This window comes from Equus przewalskii, chromosome 28 (assembly GCF_037783145.1).
Source record: "Equus przewalskii isolate Varuska chromosome 28, EquPr2, whole genome shotgun sequence".
NCBI classification, from domain to species: Eukaryota; Metazoa; Chordata; class Mammalia; order Perissodactyla; family Equidae; genus Equus; species Equus przewalskii.
The window spans coordinates 10,399,011-10,412,579 of record NC_091858.1 but is presented as its reverse complement, the minus strand read 5'-3'; the positions used below and the strand labels follow the sequence as shown (position 1 = coordinate 10,412,579).

The following is a 13,569-nucleotide window of genomic DNA, read 5'->3' as shown; positions in this document are numbered from 1 at the left end:
AGGTCATCCCAGAGGCTGCCAGCGCTGAGATCAGACTGCTTAAACCCTGAGTTCTACAGCAGTCCCCCTCCTGCTCCTGCCAAAACAGATTCTTTCTATTCCACACAAGATTAGGGGTTGTTTTCTTTTTGTTTTCCGTGCCCTTCAGGAATGACCCTCCAGTTTGCTAAGGATTGTGCAACTTGAGCAGAGGTGCTGTGAAGAGGTGAGGAACGTGGCTGTGTTTATGAAACACTGGTCCTGGGGTGATGGGTGGTAGGACCGTGGGCACTTGAGCCAGCTGCACGTAGAGGGAGGAAGGGAGGATGGCTTCACCTTGGCTCTGTTATGTGTCCTCAGAACCCAAGAAGTCACTGCACAATTTTTAGGTTGTTGAAATTTATTCCTCTCATGAGTCTGTCCCCAAAGCCCAAAGCCTACAACATCTTATTTCCTGTTTGGGGATTTCCTGAAACTGAAGCTGAGACTTTGGCCTCTATAAAGAAACCCCTAGGAAGCGTTTTTCTCTGGATCCATGACTGTGTGCATCAGCGTCACCATATAGTTTGGCCTCACCAACTTAACACTACTTTCACATCTCCTCAGAAGGTGCATTTTTCACTCTTTTTCTTTATGTCCATACCCCTCTGTCTCTTGATATTGTCATCCCCTCTACCTTTTTTTGAAAATGTGAAAGCCTCACATAATAAACTTTATTTGGAATGTTGCTTTCCCAAAATACAGGGCAGAATATGAACTTTGGAGAACCATATTATCCTCTACAATTGCAAAAATGGAGGAAATTTTGGATAAGCATCAAATTATAAAGAATCACAAACTTGACGAATGGTATCTTTGTTTCTTAGATGTGGGACTTGTGTTGGGGGCGCATACTAAGAAAGGCATAGGAAATGACATCGTGTGCTATTTTCTTCGAACTTTAAAGCTGGTTTTCCATAACTGTGATCGTGGTTTACTATAGTGTCACTTCCAAGATGCTAACATTATTTTTCTGAGTTTTTGTTGTTTTGATTTATCATTACTTCACAGTCCTTTGCGAACTTTGCTCTGCCAGCTCTCACAATGGGGAAGTGGAAGTATTTGTGTATACAGAATTACATGAGTACTCTGCAAACAAGTCAGGTGAGATACCACCAAATCAGGCCTTCCCGAAGATGGGAGTATCTCTTAATGTTGACACAGCTGCCATGGGCTTTCCCAAGCATTTAATACATTCAAACCAAATTATTTATAATTCCAATATCACATGAAATTTCCTGAAGAAGAAATAGTTGACTTATGAGCCCTGACACAGGCTCCTTTCCCCTAGTAAAGAATTTTATACTTATTTTAAAGGCTTTTGAGAGTAAAACTGGATTTTCCCAGATCAGTGGGAAAAGGGACTTTTATTTTTTCAAGGGTACTGCACAGAATCGCAGCAACCTCCATCTCTCCCCATAGGAGAAAATGGAGCATGGCGGAAAACACATGGACAAACAGAACAATCCTGGGTTTGAAATTTGGATCTGTCTATTAGTTATAGGACATTGGAGAAGCTATGTATATAATTGATATGTCTTGCTTCACAATCTTAGGTAATAAAATAAAATCTAATTTTTTTAAATATGAACTTCCAACTTTCCTATCTCAAAAAGGGTTTAATATCCCATTCTAATTGTTCTAATAAATCTAAGAACTTTAGGGCTCTATTAATCCAAGGAGTTGTTCTTAGATTTAATTGCTTTACAGATAGAAAATTGTAAAAATTAATTTATGGACCAGAAGTCCTCACTCTCTGCCACCATTACTGCTCGTTTCCATATTTATTATTCTCTTTATATATCTCTTTAGTTTACTTTTTCTTCCCCCTCCTCCACTTCGTCCTTCCCTTCATTCTCTCAATCTCAGACATTCACATACATACAGTAACACACACACAGATACATACACACACCCCTTACTGTACAAAACTACCTATCCCCTAGACCTGGGTGTCAAGCCTGAGTCACCACCCAAGACTCCCTTTTCTCATATAGTGAGTCTCTACTCAGGGGCCGCTGTTGTCTTCTCTGATAGCTGCCTCAGTTAGGGTCTCTTAGTGCACCAGAAATGTTCTAATAACGTTGAACCTCACAAAAGAAGGGGTCTATCAATCTAATCATGAGAAAGCAATCAGATAAATCCAGATTACAGAATATTCTATTAGACAAATGGGCTTGAGTTCAAAAATGTCAGTGTCACAAAAGACCAAAAACAAAGCAAAGCAAGATAAAACAAGACAACTCTTCTAAATTAAAAGAGACTAAAGATATATAAGAAATAAATGCAACGTGTGATTCTCAATTGAATCTTAGATTGAAAAGAAAAAAGTAACAGCTATAATTACTCATCATTGGTGCGGTTGGGAAACTGTGATTATGGACAGTGTATTAAACAATACGATTGCATCAGTGTTTGATTTCTTGGGTATAATCATGGTGTTGTGCTGATTTAGAAGAATGCCCTTCATGGAAAATGGAGGGGTGAAGTCTGCAACTTACTTTCAAATGGCAAAAAAATTAAAAGATAAAAAGATAAAGCAAATGTGGCAAAATGTTATGAATTGGTGAATCTAACTGGAGAAAAGTGTTAATTATATTATTCTTGCAATCTTTTGCAGTTCCAAAAGTTTTTCAAAATAAGATGTGTGGGAAAGGAGGTTCTATAAGGTGCGGAGGAAGGATCCCTGAGTCCCAATGATTTTCAAGAGAGTTCATGGCACCTATTCTACTCAAAGTTTTACTTCTTCCTAGAATCGGTTTTTGACTTTTCCATAACTAAGGTGTTTAAAGGCGCTACCCTTTCCAAGCACAAAAAAATTCCTCCCTTCCTCCAGGACAAGGGGAACCCAGGTACCTTCCATTGCCATAAGCAAAGGGATTGATCAAGAGGCTCTTGCTGGAGCACAGATCATGTCTACCCAGGACACTTGGAGAAATCTGCCGCCAGAAAAACAAGCTGTTGGCAAATCTTAAATAACGGCTTCTCTCAATTAAAAGCAAAAGTTTAAAATGTCAGCCCCACCATGGTTAAACTGAGGTTTATTTTGTTTTGCATTATAAAAGCAGGGGGAAAAATTATCTACCTCAAATGGCTATTGTGACAACTGTACATGGCAGTCTCCAGCACAGTGCCCACCGTTAATAAACATGAGGAACGTTTCCTTATCCCAGCAACCTCTGCTCACAGACTGTTCCAGAACTCAATGGCGCTGAAACCCCCTGTCTTCCCCTACAGTCCCTATAGCTAGCGCAACCACACATCCCAGTTTATGTCTATTGTCCTGGCGTAATTAAGAGCTTCCCCTTTCACCTTCAAAAGTGTGTCCCAGTTTGGACGATAAATTATAACTTCATCCTACTTATTATCACAGTCTTTCCAGAGAACACATCCTGCTAAAAGTCACAGAGAGTTGCAGCATCTTTCTGATTAAAGGCTGCCAAAATGCGTTCTCAGTGGCATTCCTAGAGCTACTGCAAAAATAAACAAACAAAGAGGGACACGTTTCCTTTTCGTCGTTTCTGCTCCATTACCTCCAGGCTAACTGCACACTGAAGTGGGGATTTTAGATCATGACAACAGGAAGTAGAAGACATCTGATTACACTTCGCTACTTAAAGATCTCATCTAAGTGACCTGTGTTCTCTCAGACTAGCAGATAATATTTTTTCAGTGGTGAAATGAGTCTTCTTATTAATGGCGTGTGATCTGTATACACGATGAGTGAACGCAGCTTGCAAGAGAAAACTTTTGAATGCGCTATGACTAAGTAAACACTGACTCTAACCCTAACCCTAACCCTAACGCCCCAGCCCCTGTACTTCAGGTGACAGATGTAGTTTAGCTGGAGCGGAACTGCCTGCCCAGTGGGCTCACCATTGCTATTGCTATTCCCCAAGTCAGAGTTCTGATTCTTGCCAGAAATCACCCAATGTTGACAGAAGAAATGTCTCCTCTTCTGGGGAACAGAAATAAAATAACAAGCAAAGAATGAAAAGGACAGGGGCCATCCTGGTGGCGTAGTGGTTAAGTTTGCACTCCGTTTCGGTGGCCTGGTGCTCACAGGTTTGGATCCTGGCTGTGCACCTACACACCGCTCATCAAGCCATGCTGCGGTGGCATCCCACAAAAAGTAGAGGAAGATTGGCACAGATGTTAGCTCAGGGACATGTTCTTCAAGGAAAAAGAGAAGGAAAAGAGATGTCCGCTCAGGGCCAATCTTTTGCACACGCACAAAAAAATGGAAAGGACAGAGAAAGGATTTGCTTCTAGACCTGCCAGCTCATTTCAAATGTGAACTCTCAGTACTTTTAATATATCTTGTAAATACAGTACGTTTAATACACTCTATTAATATAACCCGTTTATATCACAGTTCATGTTTCCCATAGAGTGGTAGGGACGCAGGAGGAAAATTCCATCTCACAGAGCCCTTACAAAATAAAGGAATAAAAGCTTTCTGGAGGTGGTTTATATTTTGCTAGAGTATTTCCATTTTCATTTCCCTACCAGAATAAGAACGTAAGCTCTATGGGGGTAGGGGTTTTGCCAGTTCCATTCACAGCTGTAACCCGCTGGCCCAGAATAATTCCCCGTACACAGTAAGTGCTCAAGAAAACTTTATTAAATTCATTAATAAACTCCAGACAGCCTGATATTCTGAGTGACCCAAATAATGATAACTTCCTTGATATATTTTAAAAATATTTTGCTTGTTCTTTAATACTTTCTTGTTGTTGTTTCCAAATTAAGAAACCAAGGCTTTCCTTTCCCTCATTGAAAGCTGACTACCGGGGCTGGCCCGGGGCCTAGTGGTTGTTTGCACACTCTGCTTTGGTGGCCTGGGGTTTGCAGGTCCAGATGGTGGGCACAGATCTAGCACTCCCTGTCAAGCCATGCTGTGGCGGCATCCCACATGAAATAGAGGAAGATTGGCACAGACGTTAGCTCAGCAACAATCTTCCTTACAAAAAAAAAAAAAATAAGAAAGCTGACTACCTTCTATCTTACCCTAATTTTCAAGTCATCAATAATTTTTAAAATCCCCCATTGGAAGTTCCATTTTCACTGGAACTTAATTAAAAAAATATATTTAATTAAAAAAATGCACTCTCTCCATATATAACACTATCATTTCCTTCCTTAAAATTATAAAAATTAATTTTTATAATTACATTTATAAAATGTTTTTATAATTTTCATAAACTAAAAACACTGCTACACATCACCATCTCTATTTTCATTCAACGTCAAAAGTACCATTTGTTAATACCACCACTAATCTCATCAGGAAAGTCTCTCAGTATCACGAGATTGTCAAGCTCAAGGTGGTGGAAATCAGTTTTCCAAAATTTTAATTTTCATTTGAAAGCTGAAATTTTTACCATGGGCAACAAATTCTATCAGTTCTCTTAAAGTGACAGGCTCACTTTGTTTTCACGAAGATGACTGACAAAAACCCAAGACTGAACGTCCACCGTTTGCCAGATGTTCTTCTGAGGAACAAGGGTATTCCGTGGAAGAGCTGCTAGTTCAGCTCACAACTCAGACAACCACACGCGTGCTCTTCCTCGAGATTCCCCTCGTGCTCTGGGGTGCAGCAGAGTGCTGTAAGCATACTCCCCACTTATCACACAGAATAGCAGAAGGACATGCACTCAAAGGTCAAAGTTCAATAAAACGAATCATTTTTATTGTTTCATCAAGGACATTCTTAAGTAAAACTAGCTTTTTTTCCTGTGAGTGTGACTTATCAGGTGAGTCTCCAGTCATGCTTACTCTGTGTCTATAAGAAGCAACTCATGTTAGGCTCCAGAATGTCCCTGCCTTAAAACCATTAATATCACCCCCTACCTCCACTGATGGCCTCTAAATTTCTTTAATTACCTTCTCAATCAGTTTTTTAAAATTAAGGAGTTTGTGGCAGTAAAATTTCGAATATTCATAATGGCCTATTTGGGCTGATTGTGTAACATTCTCTGGCGAGCTCATTGGATGATGTGGTCATAGTTTTCATGGGAACTAAAACAGGGAATAAAGTTTTGACCTAATGCCTAAAATGCCCTTGGAAGCATTAATCAATATCCAGTTCTGATTCATTTCGGAAGCTTCAGAGACAACAGCTGAACTGCTCCTGCCACTGGTTCCAAGGGGCTACAAAGGAGCAAGGGGAGATAGCAGGAAGGTGAAAAGAGGCCTCTGCCGTTATAGGCTGGTCACACCCTCTCAGGGATACAGCCACGCCTCCAACTGACCACAGGCTTGGCTGTTAAGCCCAATGAGTTGAGAGGACAAAAATCATGGAGAGCCTCTTCCGCCTCTGCCTCTCACCATCTCCTTAATAACTGCCACCACCAGCACCAATAGGGTCACTAATTTAATGGGCTGGGCTCAGGATATTGATGGGCCACATTTTATTAGCAGAGAGGTTACTGTGATTAAAAAGTGAGCTCCCATGCATTACAGCCCATGTTCTTGCATCCACACCATGTGGAGAGCAAACAGGGCTTGTCTCCTAAGAGAATGCCTGACCAGGTTCCATTTCTTTTCTCCCTTTTTTAATTTTCAGCTAATAAGTAAGTAGGGTCTGGATCTACAGACCTGTTCATCTTTCTCTCCTCTCTCTTGATATAGACACTCTGAACAGGCCAGTCACAAGATTGAGAATTGGAAAATGAAAGGGCAACAAAAGATCCCACTTAGGCTTCAAGTCTAAATAAGATGTTCAAATCCAGCTTTTACCAGATATCATTGCACTGGGTTTATTTGGGTTTGCACAGCTGCTATAAAAAGGTTGTTTGATTTCCATTATGCTATTGGGAGCTTTGTGTAAAACTCCATCAGAAATCCCATGGAAGGGAGAGACAGAGTACAATTTGAGTATTCCTCAGTCCTGATTTTAATACCATCATATATCACAAAGCCCTACCCAGAAACCTACACATCTCTCTCTCCCATGACTCATACATATCTGCCATCGTGCCTGGCACAATGCTTATCTCATAACAATAGATATGTACCAAATAACTAAATGAAGAACAAAAGGGTACCATCCCTGGTACTACCATTAGTCATTCCCTTTTTCTGGACCAATCGCAATCAAGGTCTTCACAAACAAAAAGGTGATGCCCACAGATAGCTGTAACAACTACAGCTAGCATTTACTGAGTTAAGTATGAACATTAATTTATTTAACATCCAATTTCACAGGGAGGTTGGCTATTATAATAATGGGTATTATAATGCCCATTTCATAGATAAGCAAACTGAGGCTCATAAAGCCCAAATAACTTGACCAAAGTAACAAAAACCGTACATTGGAGAGTGGGGACTAAAACCAGGTTTTTCTTATTCTAGACTCATAGCTCATAATTCTATATTCTGTCTGAGTTTTTCAAGCATTTTTTATTCCTGTAATCAGAAGAAAATAAAGATATATGTTGATATTAGGATGATGCAGAAAAGATGGTATCACTAATGACAACAAAAAATGAAAACAAAAGAAAGAAATTTCCTAAAGGGTAAGAAAGCCCTCCATAAAATATCCAGGATTGCAAAGTCACTTGAAACATAAACTAACCACCGTTATTCTTGGCCTGTGAACTTCTATATTGTATACTTTGAGGGTAACAAGAAAGACATATGTCACTTATGCAGAGTTGTACCCATGTCGCTTTAGATAATCAGCATCATTCACTGAAAATTAACTCTACACTGGATTCCCCTAATGAACTGTCATCTTTAGCAGGAATCACGTGTAGTAATGATTTTTAAAAATGCATAATATTACACTGGGCGTTTCAAGTTCAGCTCTGTACTGTGCTTGGATTGGTAGTGTTCTATAGATAGACATACTGAGCTAGTTCTCCTATGTGTAATATGCAGTGTGTGACTCTGAAGGAACGATGCTCATTTTGCTTGTCTTTTATTTCCGAGTAGCGCATAGAACACTGCATGCATTCAGTCTGTTACTAATAATGATAATGACCTCAACAGATATTATAGTTACTAGAATCTAGTCCTTAATAGTAACAACTAAGCCAGTCAGCACTCAGATTCTGAAATATTACACTTGCTACATGATCAAAGGTCAAAGCTCCCTCCAGTTTCAGATGAAGAAGTGAGGGGTATTGACTAGCACTCGTAATCATTTTCTTCAACATTTCTTTCTTTTGTTTTTTTAAAGATTGGCACCTGAGCTAACATCTGTTGCCAATCTTCTTTTTTTTTCTTACTTTTATCCCCAAAGCCCCCCCCAGTACATAGTTGTATTTTGTAGTTGTAGTCCTGCTGGTTGTGCTATGTGGGACGCCGCCTCAGCATGGTCTGATGAGCAGTGCTGGGTCCATGCTCAGGATTCAAACCGGAAAAACCCTGGGCTGTGGAAGTGGAGTGCGTGAACTTGACCACTCGGCCATGGGCCAGCCCCTCAACATTTCCGAAAAGGTTTCTGTCCACCTTGTCGCATCACTTTGAAAATTATCCTTTGAGAACAATCCAAGTGAAACGTACTGAAACACTAAACAGAACGTTCATTGCACAAACTCCTTCACAGCCATGAGTCCTTCCTCACAACAGCCCTGTGAGGTAGAACACTTTCTTAATCATATTTCAAAAGTGGAGACGGTGAGGTACAGAAAGGTGTGGTATGATGGGATTAACACAGATAAAACATACTGAGGTCCTTACACAGAATTCAAAAAGAATAGCTCCCATTGTTCTGGTAAGAATCCTGCTCCAGTTGGGAATGCCTCTCCCTCCACGACAGCACTTACCATGGACAAGATGGCATCATCTTACTAATGAAAATCCTATCACAGAAGATGTATATGCTAAGCCAAAAATTAAATAAAGTCTCAGATCTATGGCTACTCAAAGAGTCCCAAAGAATCCATAATTGATTTTGTTTGAGATACACCTCATTTCCAATCCTAGGAAATTTCCTCTCCTCCATCTCTTCCTCTACAAAATTTTTATACCACACTAAATGATCAGTAATTTTATTTTACTAAATTTGTCCAGAGCTACATTCTTTAGAAAAGTTTAGGGAGAATTTCATCTATGGACTCATGATGAAGAAGCAAGATACAACAAAACAACGTGAACTGTTGAGGTTTAAGGCACACGTGTGGCCTATAAGCAGCTATCTGATAATATCTCACCACAGGCACAATTCATATCTTGGGCTTTCTTTTAAGAGTACAACCACCATGAAAAACACACACAAAAAACAAAAAACCTCATTTAATATACAATTTAAAATCTGGTCTTTAACAAGCAATCTCCCCTCCAAATCCTTTCCCTTTTGATATTATCAGATAAAATGGAAGAGAGATAAATTCCTTTTTATCCCCACACTACCCAATAAGCATGCTTCTTCCACCAAAGGAGTGTGCTTCCTTTGAAAAATAGTGGCTCTGAAATGGTTTGTTACTGTCTTACTAAAAACACCTATAAAATTAAACTTCTTAAATTTTGATAAGCAATTAAAGAGTGTTACACAGAAAAGAACTTCAAAGACCAGTCCAGTCACTTCTCTTTAGGTACAAAAACTACAGGAGGTTAAGAGATTTCTACAAAATCTTATGTAGTTAATGGCAGAGCTGGGATTGGGAAGAACTCAGTCATAGACACGTTCTCCCACCCAGCAATGTGACCTTTCTTGCTTCTAAAAGAAGGCACTGGCTTCAGTCCTCATTTCTCCGGCACAGCCACAGAGAGCACCGCTTAAGGAAGAGATTGCTCATGGCAAGCACAGAAAGGCACTGGCTTGTGATACAGGGGAACCAGTGCCACGGGAGCTCCCATAAGTTTTCCCTTTCTGCCACATCAGGGACATGAGCATCAGGGACTTTTCCTGTCCCCTGGAGCTTATGTCTTTCCACAATAAAGAATACCAAAGCCAGGATATCAGGAGGCAACAGGCTTTGGTACCATCTAGAAGCCTTCTCACTCTCACATGGGAAGAAAATGGGAGCCAGTGTTGTTTCTTCTTCTATTTTCTGGAGCTCCAGCAGATGCTCCAGACAAGAGAGCTGAACCTTCTCTGTGACAGGAACAGAAATGACAAGGAATGCTCACAGATCAGTGGGGCCGCCTCCCACTACAGGCTGTACATCACCCTGAGAAAAGACAAATCACCTTCAACACAATTGGAGTTCCTGGGGGTATTCACTTCCATTCTCACACAGATCAAAACGAACAGGCTGTCCAGCCCAAATCATATCATTATTATTCTGGTCAGCAGTGTAAGAGACAATTGGGAACATCTCACTGATCAAAACACACAAGGAAGAGGCACGTCTTCACAAGACATTCCACTCTGGAGGGAATGGGGAGAAGACGCAGGGCGAGATGAAAATAAGAAGAGTCAGAGAGGTAGCTGAGAGTATAGAGAAAAAGATACAAACACGCATATGTTCTTTTGACTCGAAGAGTAAATAGCAGATCAACTTCACATAGCTTTTATTACTCACTTACATCCTTGGAAACCAACAGATGGAATCTCTCATTGCCAAGTTCTAATGCGTTTCATGTTCATGCTCCTCATCAGGACACTGTACTTGCCAAATACCAATAACGGCAGAGAGTGAGGTGAGTATCAAGAGTCCACAGCTCCAGCCCCTGCCTCCCTGGAGCGAGGACAGCAGGCACTACATCAAGTGAATTTCCACAAAAGGCAGGTGCATGGGTTCAGACATGTAAACTGAAGGTGACCAGTGTCCACAGCAGACAGTTACTTTTTTAATATAAAAAAATAGAGAGGTGACCCCTAGGGGTAATTCATATCTATTATCTGATAGGGTTCATTATCAGTACTGCAGCAACTGACCCTTATCCTAAAGGATAGTCAACAAAGTACCTATTGTATTCATATATGAAGGCAACCTAGAAAATAAACATCAAGACGGCCTTAGTCTATATCACTCTGACACTTTTTGAAACTAGTCCTTGAATACTAGGGCCCAAAACTCTTGAACTGAAAAGTTTTGATTCCTGTCAACCAGCCACCTCAGGGCCCGGGCTTCTTTCTTGGATTGTTCAAAGCTTGGTATCCACATCTGTCGCAAAGAGCTCCTAGGTGGGGCTGGAGGTGAGAAAGTAAACACTGTAGGCTCTGGGCAGCTCAGGTGAGTAACTTCCGCCCTCCATCTTTTGGGTGGTAAGCCCTGCATGGAGAGAAGAGAAAAAAAGAATGAAAACACATGCTAAGGGGGCTGGCCCGGTGGCATAGTGGTTAAGTTCATACACTCTGCTTCAGAGGCCTGGGGTTGCGGGTTCAGATCCTGGGTGCGGACCTACACACCGTTCATCAGGCCATACTGTGGCAGTGTCCCGCATACAAAATAGAGGAAGACTGGCACAGATGTTAGCTCAGGGACAATCTTCCTCACCAAAAAATACCAATAATAATAATGCTAAGGAAGGACAAGTCCCATGTTCCTGCTTCACGATGATAGAATGGAGCACAAACTCTCCCTAAAGCAAATATCTTCAATCCATAGTCTCTCAATAGTTACACTGTGGCAGAGTTGAAGGAGAAAGAATATTCTATGCACGAGACACTTTGCTAGCACTTTACATCGATTGTCCCATTTAATTCTTATTGCAAATATACTAAACATATACGTCTACTCCATTTTACAGAGGGGGGAACTGAGGCTCCAAAAAGTTATGTAAATTGTCCCCAACAGCATACCTAAGATTGAACCTAGCTCTCTCCAGGTTCTAAAGCTATCGCCTTTTTTTTGTCTGTTTATCACCTGGTATTTGTCTGGCACTTCATTTCTTTCTTTCTCTCCTTTTCTCTTACATTCCACTGCCATCACCCTCCTTGCAGAGGCACACATTTGAAAGTGTTTAATACAGCTCTTTGTTTTAAATGTCTTCTTAGAAAATGTGTTCTTATTTTCTGGGCATTTGTTTTTAATTTACTTACATGGTCTTGTATTGTATATCTCATTCTGTTTGTTCCTTTCTCACCGAGCACTGTTTTTGCATGTACTGATGTTGTCACATGTACATCGAATCCCGTTTTTAATGGATTCGTACTGCCTCAACTGTCCCCTACACCAAGATGTGTCCACCAAACAACGGTAATATCTGACATTTGCACAGGACCTCCTAGCTTTCAAAACGCTTTCACACAGACCTACACTGCTACGAGCTTGGTCCAAGCTCTCTCCTGGTTTATTTCCATGGTCTCCTGACGAGGCTCCCTGATTCCACCCTCGATGCACTGCAGGCTAACCTCAGCAGCTGTCTGCATTGCAAGTTAAAGTCAACGTCTTTACAGTGGCTTCTAAGACCCTTTCAGGATTTGGCCCTGCAATAATTTTCCAAGAGAAGAAAGAAGGAAGACAGAAAAGAAAGAAAGAAGAGAGGGAAAGATGGAGGAAGACAGACAGACAGACAAACTCCAGAATGGCAGATGGGACACACAGATCTAATTTCAGCCCCTCCTGAAGCACCATTAAAATGAGAGTCAAAGAATTGTTCCAAAAAGATAGTCATCTATAAGAACTAGCAGAATGGAAGAGGACAGAGGAGTAACAAATTGTAGAGACTAGAAAGCAGAAGGAAAAGTAGTAAATCCCTAAACAGATTTTTTTAAAACACCAATCACAAGGCAGCAGTAGGATGAGCCGGGAGCCAGTCCATTTTGCACTGCAGAGCTCCTAAAGGCTCAGGAGGACCAGATGCTCCTGCAAGTGGGAGAGGGGGCAAGAAGCTAAGAATGAAGAGAAAGTCTGTTTACAAAGCAGTCAGATACTCAGATTCCTTCATCTTCTCCTCATGACCAGGTGTCTTCCTCTCCCTTACCCGACAAAGACTTGAGGTTTATTATCTGCAGAAGTAAAATACAAGATCTTTGACCTGGAGAACGAGAGGCAAAGTTGAGGGCAGTGGCATGGTACAGTAAACAGAAGGATTCAGTGAGCATATGAACACCAAATATTGAGAGCTTCTTGCCGTCTTCCTACAATCTATTCCCACAATGCTGGCACCCAAGCCTCACAATCCAAGCAGGAAAAGAAAAGGTTCTTCTCTGAGGAATGTGATATGTCCAGGAGGATGTAAGTCAGAACTCCTTAAGGAAACCACCCAGCTGAATCACCTTACAATGAATATGAATAGCCAGTATGCCCCACTCATACTCAGAGCTTCCAATAGAATCACCCTAATATGAACAGGTTACGAAGTTTACAAAACATCTGAGGAAAGGTACCAATGTGAAAAACAGAGGCAAGGCATGAACAAAATTTTAGAAAACTTCACAAAAAAGACGTAAAAGAACATCAATGATTAAAAAAATCAGATACCAGAAAAGGAAATATTAAGAGAACCAAAAAAATAAGATAGTAGAAATTAGATATATAACAGCTGAAATGAAACAATTAATAGCATTGAAAGACAAAGTTGAGATACATTCCATAAATTAAAAGAAAAAGATAAAGAAATGGGAAAAGCATTTGAATACTGGACTTCCTGGATTGGTTCTTTAACATTAAAGAGCCAGTCTCAGAGGACAAATACACAAATATTCAGAGT

At 40.6% G+C, this 13,569-nt stretch overlaps 1 protein-coding gene across 6 annotated transcripts in view; it reads right to left on the bottom strand.

Annotated features, from left to right (window-relative positions):
• FUT10 (fucosyltransferase 10) overlaps window positions 1–13,569 on the bottom strand; it is a 171,140-nt gene that overhangs the window by 79,501 nt on the left and 78,070 nt on the right. For 4 of the 6 annotated variants that reach the window (XR_011534275.1, XM_008527524.2, XM_070598496.1 and 1 more), the window contains one exon: window positions 10,466–11,186. The exons of the other annotated variants lie outside the window; for them this stretch is intronic. Coding sequence is in view for 3 of the 4 variants with exons in the window: in XM_008527524.2 (XP_008525746.2) it covers window positions 10,962–11,186 (225 nt within the window). In the remaining variant the exon portion in view is untranslated. Of the gene's footprint in view, window positions 1–10,465; window positions 11,187–13,569 lie in introns of those variants that run through there. 6 annotated transcript variants of the gene reach the window in all.